This window comes from Sclerotinia sclerotiorum, mitochondrion, assembly GCF_000146945.2.
Source record: "Sclerotinia sclerotiorum 1980 UF-70 mitochondrion, complete genome".
In the NCBI taxonomy this organism is placed as follows: Eukaryota; Fungi; Ascomycota; class Leotiomycetes; order Helotiales; family Sclerotiniaceae; genus Sclerotinia; species Sclerotinia sclerotiorum.
In genome coordinates, this window is record NC_035155.1 from 12,816 (window position 1) to 27,082 (window position 14,267).

General features: G+C 31.4%; 5 protein-coding genes across 5 annotated transcripts; all 5 read left to right on the top strand. All coding sequences in view use genetic code 4, as the record gives it.

The window, feature by feature from the left end:
• Positions 1 to 536: 536 nt before the first annotated feature.
• SS1G_20005 (laglidadg endonuclease) lies at positions 537 to 1,811 on the top strand. The gene has a single exon. It carries the CDS (start codon positions 537 to 539, stop codon positions 1,809 to 1,811), a length of 1,275 nt encoding a protein of 424 aa, YP_009389052.1.
• Positions 1,812 to 2,240: 429 nt separating this feature from the next.
• On the top strand, positions 2,241 to 5,917 carry SS1G_20006 (NADH dehydrogenase subunit 5). The gene is made up of 2 exons: positions 2,241 to 2,808; positions 4,500 to 5,917. Exons 1-2 carry the CDS (start codon positions 2,241 to 2,243, stop codon positions 5,915 to 5,917), a joined length of 1,986 nt encoding a protein of 661 aa, YP_009389053.1.
• On the top strand, positions 2,931 to 3,785 carry SS1G_20007 (laglidadg endonuclease). The gene has a single exon. It carries the CDS (start codon positions 2,931 to 2,933, stop codon positions 3,783 to 3,785), a length of 855 nt encoding a protein of 284 aa, YP_009389054.1.
• Positions 5,918 to 6,446: 529 nt separating the features above from the next.
• SS1G_20008 (GIY-YIG endonuclease) lies at positions 6,447 to 7,028 on the top strand. The gene has a single exon. It carries the CDS (start codon positions 6,447 to 6,449, stop codon positions 7,026 to 7,028), a length of 582 nt encoding a protein of 193 aa, YP_009389055.1.
• A 5,402-nt stretch (positions 7,029 to 12,430) lies between these two features.
• Positions 12,431 to 13,693, top strand: SS1G_20009 (laglidadg endonuclease). The gene has a single exon. It carries the CDS (start codon positions 12,431 to 12,433, stop codon positions 13,691 to 13,693), a length of 1,263 nt encoding a protein of 420 aa, YP_009389056.1.
• Positions 13,694 to 14,267: the final 574 nt, after the last annotated feature.

The window sequence follows — 14,267 nt, forward strand, 5'->3', positions numbered from 1 at the left end:
ACTTATTCAAAGAATGTACCTGTATAAAGCAGAAATTAATACTTGCTTATATGTGTCTGCTTCGTACGACACAGAAGAAAAAAAAGCCTTTATTAACTAAAGGCTAATCTAAACGTGTTATGACGATAAAGAGTATTAAACTAGGAGTTATTTGGTAAAGATAGACAACTATCTTGAAGGTAGATAATTATGTTAAGGGGCGCAGACGGGGCCCCTTAAAATACTCTTTGTATAAATAGATTAACCAAAAATATGTAGGTATGAATCAAATAATTATATACAGAATCTTGTGCTCTCATCCTGGCCTGTAAGTTTAAATTATGTACTCGAAGGTTTTCAAACAGTTTGGACTCAAATTGCCTTACATGATAATTGTCAATAGAAAATCTATATAATAATAAATATAAATATTCTGTAATGATGAAGAGCTTTATTTTAAATGATTAACAATAATAATAAATAAAATGAGTTTATCCTTAATACTTTTTTTAATAGGAATTTTAGGTTTTGTTTTAAATAGAAAAAATATTATATTAATGCTTATATCAATTGAAATAATGTTATTAGCTATTACGTTCCTAATTTTGATAAGTTCCCTGAGCTTTGATGATATATTAGGCCAAACCTATGCAATATATATTATTGCTATAGCTGGTGCAGAGTCGGCTATAGGTTTAGGTATTCTAGTTGCTTTTTATAGATTAAATTCTTCTCTTTTTTTATCCTGTCTATCCCGTGGCCAAACAACTTATTCGAAAACCGTCAACAAGTTTAGCTTTAAAAGAATAGCAAGATGCTATTCTACAATGGCTAAGAATAACTATACTACTAACCAAGCTAAAATTTCTTCAATAGATCCTTGGTTTATTACTGGGCTTTTCGATGCTGAAAGTTCTTTTGTTGTAACAGTTTTAAAAAACCCTAGATACAAAACAGGATGAAACGTTCAAGCTAGAGTTCAAATAAAAATGCATGAGAAGGATAGAGTTTTAATCCAGTCAATTCAAGAATTTTTCGGAGCTATAGGTTATGTATCTAAACTTAATAATAGTTCAGCCGTAGAGTTTAGAGTTAGTACTTTAAAAGATTTAGTTGACGTAATTCTTCCACATTTTGATAACTACCCTTTAAATACAAAAAAACATTCAGACTATCTATTATTTAAACAAATTGTTTTACTTATGTTAAATAAAGAACATAATACTTTAGAAGGTATACAAAAGATAGTTAATATTAGAGCATCTCTTAATACAGGTTTGTCTAAAGATTTAAAAGAAGCATTCCCTATGACTATTCCAGTTACACTAAACTTGGAAAACAGAATTAAAAATAATAACTTACATCCGGAATGAGTAGCAGGGTTTTCTACTGGAGAATCTAACTTTTTTATTGCTGTTCAAAAATCTAAGACTAAGAGTGGTTTATCTACTTCTTTACGTTTTTCAATAGCTCAACATTCCAGAGATCTTTTATTATTAGAAAGCTTTGTTAATTTCTTTGGTAGTGGCTTTGTAATGAATTATAAAAAACGTTTAATATGTGAGTTTATTATTACAAAAATTGATCACGTAGTTGAACATATAATTCCTTTTTTTGATAAACACCCTATATTAGGGTCAAAGCACTTAAATTTCTTAGATTTTAAGAGCGCGGCATATATTATTAAAAATAAAGAACACTTGAATGAAGATGGGCTAGGTTTAGAAGAAATTCTACAATTAAAAAGAAGAATTACATTACTATACTCGAATAAGGCTATGAATAATCACAGTGTTGTAGACGGCACAGAGAAATCAGATCAAAAAAGGTAGGGTAAACCTCTGCCTAGTCATATTTTCAATATGGCAAAACCTTCAAATTGCGGGAAAGTCTTAAAGACAAATCTACCAAGTTAATACAGTAATGTGATTAATGGAACAGGTAATGACTCGTTGTACGGTAAAAACGATTTGTATGAAGAAATTAAGTAGACCATCCGCAGCCAAACACCAAAAACTACTGCTCGCTCAAGTGGATGGTGCGCAGTTCATCGACTAAATGTAGGTTGGTAAATAATTGTATACGACTCTTTTTTCAATAAAAAAAAGTTTTGAGAAGATAGGACAAAAATTATTTGCTTAAGGTATAGTCAGGCATAACCAAAAAGTTATGGGAATACCCTGGCCAACCTAAGGGAATAAATAAAATTCCTAAGGTAAAGGGGGAAAACGAAGAGGAAGTATCGCAATAGAATATAAATAATGTATTTAGCTATAATAACTTTACCTTTATTAGGATCAATAGTTGCCGGATTTTTAGGTAGAAAAGTCGGAGTTAGCGGGGCACAATTTATTACATGTTCAAGTGTAATTGTAACAACCTTACTAGCAATCGTAGCTTTTTTTGAAGTAGGTTTAAATAACATACCTGTGTCAATAAACCTTTTTAGATGAATAGATAGTGAATCACTAAATGTTTTATGAGGTTTCCATTTTGATAGTTTAACAGTGTCGATGCTTTTACCGGTTTTAATCGTTTCTTCTTTAGTGCATATTTATTCTATAGGATATATGAGCCATGATCCTCATAATCAACGATTCTTTAGTTATTTAAGTTTGTTCACTTTCATGATGATTGTGCTAGTAACAGCAAACAATTTCCTACTAATGTTCGTAGGTTGAGAGGGTGTTGGAATTTGTAGTTATCTTTTAGTAAGTTTCTGATTTACTAGAATAGCAGCAAATCAAAGTTCTATCTCTGCTTTATTAACTAACAGAGTAGGTGATTGTTTTTTAACTGTAGGTATGTTTGCTATATTATGAAGTTTTGGTAGAAACTCCAAATTGTTAAAAGTTTATTTAAATAGATTAAATAAAAATAAAATCCAAGAAATACTCCCTTATAGGCAAGTTAGAAGAAATTCGGGTTATACGGTAACGGCTAACCTTTTTATGGCCTCTTATTTAGCTGGTTTAATTGAAGGTGATGGGCATATAGCTGTGCATGATAAAAATTCTTCATCTAAAAGTTTCCGTCCTAAGATTATTATTACATTCAATTTAGCTGATAAACCTTTAGCGGATAAATTATCTGCAGTATTGAAAGTAGGTAAAGTAATCAGTAGACCAAGTGCTGGTCATGTTATATTACAAATTTTAGCTAAAGATGAAGTTTTAAAAATAATTAATTTAATTAATGGTTATATGCGTACACCTAAAATAGAAGCTTTACATAGAGCTATTGCTTGAATTAATGAAAGGGATAGTAGCTCTATACCTTGTTTAGGTTTAGATTTATCAGCTATTGATAGTAATAGTTGATTGGCTGGTTTTACAGACGCAGACGGTAATTTCTCTATAACTGTTACTGACGTAAAAAAAAACGGTATTTTTAGGAATAAAAGAGTGCAGACTTTTTTCCGTATAGAAGTAAAACAGAACTATTCAAGAGAAGTTACCGAAGCTCAAGGTGGTGGTGGTGGTTATTTTAACATTTTAACTAAAATTACTGCCTTTTTTACTGTAAATCTATATACTAGAACTAGATGCGTAGAAGACAAGGTTTATTATTCTTTTATGGCGATAGCTCATAATTCCAGAAGTCATGAAATAGTTCGTAAATATTTTGATGCTTTCCCTTTATATTCTTCAAAATACTTAGCCTATAAGGATTGATGCTATGTTCAAGATCTACTAAAAGTTCCTTTAAGCAAAGAAGGTTTGGACAAGGTTAATGAAATCAAAGCTCAATTTAACAGTAAGCGAAAGGTATTTGATTTTTCACATTTAGATTCTTTAACGTTTTAAATATTGCCGTGGGCGGTAGTAATACTGCTCTTATTATATAACTATTAGCGGGAAACCCCTAAAGTCTTTTTATAGGATACTGTGGAAACTACTTTTTTATCTTTGTTTTATTTTTTATCTTTGTTTTCTTTGTTTTACCTAGCTTGTGCTATACTCCCTAATCTTGGTTATATTATTTTATAAAATAATCCAGATTTGAATAAGAAGCTTCTATTCACTGCTAGCGAAGTAAGGATAGAATTAAGGAAACTACATGAAGACTAATGCAAAATATTGCTAGAAGCATACACAGACGATAAAAACTAAAAAGAATGAACTTATAGACTGGTGTGCAGCTTTTACTTTTTTTTTCTTTTTTCTCTCTCCTCCTCACTACTAGTAGTGAGGAGGTAATAGAAAACAAGGAAAAGAGAAAGAGTACATACTATTATATCAGTGAAATGGACAATCCGCAGGAAATGAAGTTAAAAATTCTTATAGAATGCAAGGAAGCTTAAATTAAAAATATAAAGCTTGTTTTATATGTGTTCTTAGGTTTAAATTTAAAGTAAGATCCTCAGAGACTACACGTTATACCCCATGCTTGCTATTAATTAGCAGCCTTTGGGTGAAAATATAGTCCAATTTATAGTTGAAAAGCTATTAGGGAGGCTTGCCAAGCTAAGATATAATAAAAAAGTTGTTAGTAAAGCAAGCTCCTAAAATTGAATATAGATTATGCTACAGTTTTTTCATTAGCTCCTTTTGTTAGTGAAAACATTGTTACAATTATAGGAATTTGCTTATTAATTGGTGCTATGGCTAAAAGTTCTCAAGTTGGATTACATGTCTGGTTACCGATGGCGATGGAAGGTCCTACACCAGTTTCTGCATTAATACATGCTGCTACTATGGTAACGGCAGGTGTGTATCTTTTAATGCGTACTAGTCCTTTAATAGAATACAGTTCAACTGTATTAATATTATGCTTATGATTAGGGGCTATAACTACTGTATTTAGTAGCCTTATTGGATTATTTCAACAGGATATTAAAAAAGTTATTGCCTATTCTACTATGAGCCAATTAGGTATGATGGTAATAGCAGTAGGTTTATCATCATATAACCTTGCCTTATTCCACTTAGTTAATCATGCTTTTTATAAAGCATTGTTATTCCTAGGTGCCGGGGCTGTAATTCATTCAGTTGCGGATAATCAAGATTTTAGAAAATATGGAGGGTTAAGACCCTTCTTGCCTTTAACTTATTCTGTAATGTTAATAGCAAGCCTTAGCTTAGTTGCTTTCCCGTTTATGACCGGGTTCTATAGTAAAGATTTTATTTTAGAGTCTGCATATGGACAGTTTTACTTTAGTGGTACTGTTGTTTACTTTATAGCTACGGTTGGTGCTATGTTTACGACTTTATATAGTGTGAAAGTATTATATATTACTTTTTTAGGGCCGGCTTTAGGTCCCATGACTAATTATAGTAATGCACATGAAGGTAATTTCTTTATGAGTTTACCCTTAGTAGTTTTAGCCTTATTCTCTATATTCTTCGGTTATATCACTAAAGATCTTTTTATAGGTTTAGGGTCTGGTTTCTTTACGGATAATTCTATATTTATTCATCCAACACATGAAATTATGTTAGATACGGAATTTGCTGTACCAACCTTCTTTAAACTTTTACCTTTGGGTCTTACATTATGTCTTAGTACATTAGCCATTATCATATCGGAATTTTACTCAGAATTGATTGTGAGATTTAAGTACACAAGATTTGGTTACAACTTATATGGATTCTTTAATCAAAGATTCTATGTAGAAATGTTCTATAATAACTTTATTACAAACAAAGTGTTACACCTAGGTGGTCTAACAACTAAGGTTTTAGATAAGGGAAGTGTAGAGCTTATTGGTCCTTACGGACTAGAGAAAGTGTTATTAAGCCTTAGCCAGAATGTAAACAAGCTAAGTACTGGTATTGTTACTAGTTATGCCTTGTATGTATTAGTTGGTCTGGTTTCTTTTATGTTTATTTTTTACTTAAATGAAAGTTGACATAGTTTAATTATATTAATTGGTTTAGGACTCTTGAGTCTAAATCACAATAATCCTGATTCAGACATGGGAAGACGTTCTGTATAACATCCTATTAAATCTAGTCACGTGGCATTAAATAAAGCTAACGCGTCTGGTTTAAATGGTAGGGAAGTACCCGCTTCGCCTGAATGGAGGTAATAACCTGTTTCATGTAAGTAATACTCCTGGACGAAATTACAGTACGTCAGCTACACTACCTGTTGTTATATATTCTTACCCTTCAAAGGATAGAAAATAAATATATGCAGATAATAAAGAACGTACTGGTATATATCTATGAGAGAATAAACAGAATCAAAAAGTTTATGTGGGTTCCTCTCAGGATTTGGGGAAGAGAATCAAGGATTATTTTTATAATACTAATTTAAATAGTTCCAAAGGTTCTATTATATGTAAAGCATTAATTAAACATGGTCATGATAGTTTTAATCTAAAGATTTTAAAATATTGCTCTCTTGAGGACCTGTTGGTAAGAGAGCAATACTATATTGATCTTCTCAAACCCGAATACAATATTTTAAGGTTTGCGGGTAACTCGCGTGGATACATCCACACTGAGGCAAGCAAAGAACTAATGAGCGTAGGTCGTAAGGGTTGGGAATATACATCAGATGAATTAGCTAATTTTAGTTCTGAAAGTATTAGAAATAAATCGACTGTGCTAACTGATTCTGTCACTGGTGAGACGCTTACATATCCCTCTATGAAGAGTGCGGCAGAGTTTTTAGGTACAACTGCTACTATATTGAGAAGCTATTTATCTAAAAACCTTTCTTATAATGACTACGTTATTAGCGTAAACGAGGGAAATGAGCTCTCATCAAAGACACAGTCTCTTTTATTAACGAATATACAAGATTCTAGTACTAAGGAGTTTTCTACGATTAAGGATGCAGCAGTTTTTTTAGGGGTAAGTCGTTCAAGTTTAAGTTATGCTTTAAACAAACCAAATAGTGGGGAACAAAATGGCTGTAAAATCGGTGATTATCTCGTAACCAGAATAGAGAGTGAAGTGAATTGCATTAGACCTGGAAGCGTGTCAGTAGAAGTTACAGGCTTAGAGAATAATACAACTAATGTTTATCCTTCTATAACCTTAGCTGGACAAGCTATTGGGGTTTCAAAGGCTAGCGTAAGTCAGTATATAAGGGGGTAAACAAGCTATAGCGTATAAAGGTAGATATATCTTAAAATACATAAGCTAACTATATTAGTAGCTTGTGTAGGTAAAAGTTTGTTTATAGAGCAAACATCAGTTTACAATTAGCCCGCTTCTAATGAAGCAAAAAAATTTGTTTTTGTACGCTTTACTATGTGGTGATTAAGACTTAAATGTGAGTTATAGAATTAATCGGGTGGTGGTGGGTAACTACTAGGTAAGTGAATGCTAAAACAAATACGGGTTCTAAGTATAAGGAGAAACATGCTCTGCTTCTAATTTTTCCCTTTTTTTTAGTAATAAATATAATCTTATTACGTCTTTAGTATTATTATATAATAATAAAAAAAAGGGAACTGAGAAGAGGTGGTGTATTCCCCTCCGACTTGGTCTTGGTGGAGTCAACCTTTTATAAATTATAAGAATGCTCACCTTTATTTCTCTCCCTCCTCCTCAACTAGTTGAGGAGGAAGGAGAGAAAAAGGAGGGATGGCTGACTTATTTTTAAGTATTCCGTTAATTATATTAGCTTTATTCTCTATTTTCTTTGGTTACATTACTAAAGATATTTTTATTGGGTTAGGTTCAGGTTTCTTTGCAGATAATAGTATATTTATTCATCCAACACATGAAATTATGCTTGACACAGAGTTCGCAGTGCCAACATTCTTAAAATTGTTGCCATTGGTGTTTACTTTATCTTTAAGTGCGCTCGCTATAACCTTATCGGAATTTATTCCGACTGCTTTAGTTCACTTCAAATTTACGAGACTAGGGTATAACCTTTTTGGGTTTTTTAATCTACGTTTTTTTTTTTTTTCGAATTGTTCTATAATAAATATGTTACTAACTTTATCTTAAACACAGGGGGTATAACTACTAAGTTTCTGGGCAAAGGTTCAGTAGAGATGATTGGGCCTTACGGTCTTGAGAGAGGACTGCTGAGATTAAGTAATAATATCGAGTCTTTAGGTACAGGTGTAGTTACAAATTATGCGTTGTAAGTTTTAATAGGTTTTGTTTCATATTTGTTAATTCTTTTTTTAGATTTAAATATGGACCTAGTTTTATTGACTTTATTTAGTGTTCCTTTTACATTAATGCCTACTTCTTTGCAAAGCATCCCTAATAATACCTCGAGGAAGTAATATTAAACTTAGGGAATCATCCTTATTGACTACCGGTAAAAATAAAATGAGCTAATTAGCTAAACCCAATCAAGGAATAAGCGGAAGTCGTAACTAGAGTACTGGTAGTTTAGTCAAAGGGGAAATCAAAGATGGTGAAGGTTCAGCTGTTCACCTTGAACCTTGATTTGTAACTGGATTGAAAAAAAAATCTTTTTTTTTTTTATTTTTATTTATACATATATTATTTGTTGAAAAAAAAAACACGACGCCAGTTTTTCCCCCTTTTTTTTTTTTTTTTATTTATAAAAAAAAGGGGAAAAATTTAGTAAGCGTGCTGAAACCTGCTTCTATCCCCCAGAGGGGAACGGAATGTATTTTTTATTTCTTTATTATTCCTATATCCTTTTTTTTTTTTATGGGGGGGGGTTGTCTTTGTATATTCTCTTGTGTGATGGTTAAGTCTAATTTACATTAAATTGTTGTAAAAGAATTAGCGGGTGGTGGTGGGTAACCCACAGGATTTATACTCTGTTAAAGATTTATACCTAACTTTATGGATTAACCATTGCAAAGCAGGGCCTTTTGTTAACCATGTGTATTATTATTAAGAATATTATTTGATAAAGCAATATTCTTAAATAAAGCAGTATACTTTATCCTTTATTTTTTTTTTCCTTTTTTTTACTATAAATATTTTCTTATTTCGTAAATAGTATTATATAATAAAAAAAAAGGGGGAGAAAAATTAGATAAGAGAATAAAATTTATATGATTGAGAATACGTATCAAAGTGGATCAGCAGAAGCGCTAACAAAGGTGGGATAGTAATAAAGACCTCTATGATAGAGTATACTCTGTCATAAAGTTCACCATAAGCAAGTCTGATGATAGTATAATAGTCTCTGCGAAGCCGGGCGTTAAGTTGAGATATAGATATTCAATTTAAATGTTGATACCTGAAAGTGGATCATGGCCATATTAATTAATATTTGTATAAAAAAGTATGCTATCTGCTTATTTTATTGCATTATATATTATAATGATATATAGTGTCTATGTATTAGTAATAATAAAATAGGGAATATTGTATATTTCTCTTATTTTATTAAACATAAACGTAGGATATAATGTAACATTGTTAACATTTGACCTAACTATGCCAAGTTCATATTCATATTAAAGAGGTTTAAGTGCCTTTTTTTTGTAAAACAAGATCTAATCAATTTATGGGCAGACGTCTGGAGAGAGTTTATGCTAACTTTAGTATATTTTTAATGTTCACCTTTTTTCTCTCCCTCCTCCTCAACTGGTTGAGGAGGAGGGAGAGAAATGAAGGAGAATGGAATTTAAATCTAAATTGGTTTTCGCCTCACTTTGGTATAACGGCAGTCTAGTGAGAGATAGAGACAAATTTGTTTTTATGTTAATTGTTTTAGTCTAATCTAATTCTACAGTTAAATTTGAATAGTATACAAATATTTACTTTATTTTACAGCCTATTATAGGGAATGAATGATAATTATAGCTACTTCAATAAAATGATGATTATTGAATATTAATTTTAATTCCACCCCCTAGGCTCTGCCTAGCTCCGACTAGGCAGAGCTAGGCAGAGCCTAGCTGGAAGCTAGAGAGATCTTGAAATATTTAAACGCTTGTTTTATTATGTGCAAAAAATAAGGCAAGTAGTTTATCGCACTCTATTGGCGCTGGTGTTTAGTTTTTTTTAGTCCTCTGCTTTGCTATTTCTACCTATTATACAAAGTAGATATAAAAGGTGTACTTTATCTGATAAGGATTGAGGAATGAGAGTTAGTCGTATATATTATAAGTTGTTCATAGGTTTCTATTCTTTCTTATTATAAGTATTTACTTTTAGATTTTTAATATGATTGCCTCTTTTTATTGTATGATACTTATATTAGAAAAAAATTTTATATGTTTAATTTATTTTAAGTCTTTTTAACAATTGTGATGCGCCTAGACCTAGGGTCTATATTTTCAATATAGTGCAACGTGGCGTTATAAAAAAAAAAGAAGAGTAGAATGTCTTTTTATTCTTTAGTACTTTTTTATTCTCTTTTTTTTTTTAGGAAGGTTTACTTGAGTTATATTAAATTTAATAAAAATTGTGTACAAGAGCAACCATACTTTTTTACAAATTAATTCTTATTATAATAATTTTATTTTAATTATTTTTTATAAATTAAATTAGTAATCCAATCAAGTAGATTGGATTAATTCTCTACTATCGTCGTTAAATTGTTTGGGTATATAATAATAATCAGAAGAATCTATTTTAGTTTTTAGGTAAGTTTAAGCTCTTTTGAATTTAAATTGGATTTAAACTATGAATAAATGTATTATTTAAACTGTAAGAAATAAATTTCTTGTAAGTTGCTATTGTTTTTCTTTTGTCTTGCTCTTATTGTTATTGTAGGTAATTTAGCTGTCTTTTTAGCTTGATGGCTTATATTTCAGTATAGTTTACCATTCATGCAAGACCAGTACTGGTCTTGCATGAAGGCAGATAAACGTAGGAAAATCGTCTTATTTTAGATAAACAAATAGATATAATAAATAATTATACTAGTATAGACCTTAAAAAGCTTAATCTCATTATTTTTTTTAGACCCTAAAAATAGACTTTACTGTCTGCCTATGGGTGGAGGTAAAAACGGATAAGTGAAGACGTTTCTAGAGTAGGACGTATATTAGCACATAAGTCACAATGGTAAGATTAATTAACCTCTAAGTACATAGTGAGTAGGAGTTGGCTTTTGGTTTTTCGTGTACTTTTATAAGAGAATTAAGGCTTATATTGGTTTATATATAAACACTTGCTTATACTTTTATTCGCAAATAATTAGAAATGGGAGAAGAAGATTTTTTTACTAAAGTCCTCTAAATAAGCTGTGCTTACCTTTTGGGTGGAATACCTAGTATCCTATATAAACTCAAAGAGTAGCACTTGTCTTCTAGGTCTTATATACAAATAAGATTAATACTCTTACAGTTATATTTGTGAACCTTAGCCACTGCTGGCTAGGGCGAAGCCCCAGCAAGCATTTGAAATATTAACCCCCCCCAGATCGGTTTAAGATAGAATGATGAATTTAGGAAAAAAAAAGTTTTCTGTTTTAAAAAGTCCACTTAAACCTCATAGTTTTGTAAGTTTACCTGTACAATCTGCTGTAGAGGGTTTTTTGTGTTAATCTAGAGTAATATTTTTTTTTGTTACATATAGTATAGGTACTATATATACATATAGTATAGGAAAGTCCGAAGCTTGTAAAACTAAAACTCATATTGAAGAGAGTAAAAGTAAAAATTTTGGTATTAAAGAGAAAATAAAGTCCATCTTTTTATAGTTATGATTAAATGTACAGATAAAAAAGAAATGTGATTCTTTTTTATTTTAGGCAGTCGGAGAAGGTAGTGAAACCACAAGCCTAGGTTAAGCCTTATTTTAGTTTAATAACTAAGACAGGATCCGGCTTAAATGTATCAAAAAGTAATAACGACTTTATGTTAATTATATTTATATGATTATTAATTAAATTTAATTAATAATAGGTGAATATTTTATTAGTAATGGTACAGAATTTATATAGGATATAAATTCTAAACCATAAAAATTTTTTTTGAGTTTGATGGTGGCTCTGAATGAACGCTGTCCAAGTGCTTGACACATGCTAATCGAACGTCTAATTTAACCATGTGGCGTTAAGTCACTAATTTGATTAGAAGTGGTGTACAGGTGAGTATTTAATATTTTGGCTGCCTTAAAGAAAGGTAAAATACCTTATAAAAATAGGAAGAAGAAAGGAAGTAAGTTTCCGCTTTAAGAGGACAATAAATATTTCGGATAGGTAGTAGTTAAGGTAATGGCTTAACTAGCTTGAAATTCCGTAGTCGAGACTGAGAGGTCGATCGATCACATTGGGTCTGAAAAAACCCCAATACGTATAGTACAGCAGTGGGGAATATTGGTCAATGGCCGCAGAGGCTGAACCAGCAACTTGGGGGAATGTATAGCTCCGGCTAACTATATTTAGTTTTTTATTATAGTAATAAAAAGTGTAAATATTTTATATATTGAAAAAATATAGTATCGATTTTGTCGAATAAAGTTCTAGATAGAATACTGATCATGACTATTTTCTATCTATATGTCTTGACCAAATTACGTGCCAGCAGTCGCGGTAATACGTAGAAGACTAGTGTTATTCATCTTTAATAGGTGCTTTGTGGTGTAGGATCTCACATATGTGCCTAAAACTACCAAACTCCGGGGACATCCTAAAGCTTCTGATACCAAGCTTTAGTCGAAAGGCTATACGTGGCTGAAGTAATTACTCAGGTTTTTTATTAGATTGTTGATTAAAAAATCTAATAGATAAGGTAACAAGTCAGAAGATGATCGAAAGAGAAATGGATTATCGCGGATCTAAATCAGTAATACCCCAAAATATTACTGTAAAAGAGCAACGAGTAGACGGTAGTTGATGCATTAAGCCTGTCCCTAAAAACAAGGAATTAATGTGTTTAAGGTGTACTCTAATGGGCTTCGAAAGAAGTTATCAAATCAGAATCCTTTCTAAGGAATTACATAAAAAAGATAGAAGGTTCTATTCTACTTCAAATATTTACGTTAATAAGAATATCAATCCTTGATTTTTGACTGGGTTTATAGATGGTGAAGGATGTTTTAGAATTTCTTTGACTAAAGTCACTAGAGCTATAGGTTGAAGAGTACAACTCTTTTTCCAAATAAACTTACACAAGAAGGATATAGCATTGTTAGAAGATATACGTGACTACTTTGGCGTAGGAATGATACATAAATCTGGGACAAATCTCGTCCAATATAGAATACAGACTTTTGACGAATTATCTATTCTAATTAATCATTTGAACGATTACCCATTAGTTTCTCAAAAGAAATGAGACTTTGAACTATTTAAACAAGCTCATGAATTAGTTAAGATGAATGAGCATTTAAATAAAGAAGGTATTTTAAAAATAGTTTCTCTTAAAGCATCTTTAAATTTAGGACTATCTGAAGCATTGAAATTAGCGTTTCCTAATGTAAAGAATGCCACGAAACTTACATCTAGTACTGTAAGTATTCCTGATCCTCATTGATTTTCAGGGTTTACTTCTGCTGAGGGTTGTTTTATGGTAGGTATTGCTAAATCTAAAGAGTCTACGACAGGATATCAAGTATATTTATCTTTTATAGTTACTCAACACGTTCGTGATGAATTATTATTAAAGTGTTTGATTGATTATTTTAGTTGTGGAAGATTAGCCAGAAAGAGAGATGTTTATGAGTATCAGGTTTCCAAGTTTTCAGATGTTGAAAAGTTTATAGATTTTTTCGATAAATACCCTATCCTTGGAGAAAAGTCCAAGGACTATTTAGATTTTCGTACGGTGTCAGAAATAATGAGATCAAAAGATCATTTAACTGAAGTAGGTGTTGCCAAGGTACGAATAATTAAACAGGGTATGAATAGAGGTCGGTAATTTTATTATAGGCAATTGGATGAGATTTTCTCTCTTAATTCTAAGATAAATTTGCTAGGTCAGCATTTACGCCTATAGATGCTGATTGCCGTGTTAAAGGGTACCTAGACGGTAAAATTACTCCTCCACTGTATACGGTTTACTAGAGTTATATATGAGGAGGTGAGTATTTAAGGAGTAGAGTTGAAATTCAGTCATACCTTAAGGACTGGTAATGGCGAAAGCAACCTTTTATCTAATAACTGACGTTGAGGGACGAAGGCTCGGGTAGCGAACAGGATTAGATACCCCTGGTAGTCCCAGGCAGAAAATTATGAATGCCATAGATTAGAATATTTTTAGTTTATAAATGAAAGTGCAAGCATTCCACCTCAAGAGTAATGTGGCAACGCAGGAACTGAAACCATTAGACCGTTTCTGAAACCAGTAGTGAAGTATGTTATTTAATTCGTCGTTACGCGAAAAACCTTACCACAATTTGTATAGTATCCCTGAAAAGATATTACAAGCGTTGCACGGTTGTCTTCAGTTAATGTCGTGAGATATTGGTTAATTCCATTAAATTAACGGAAAC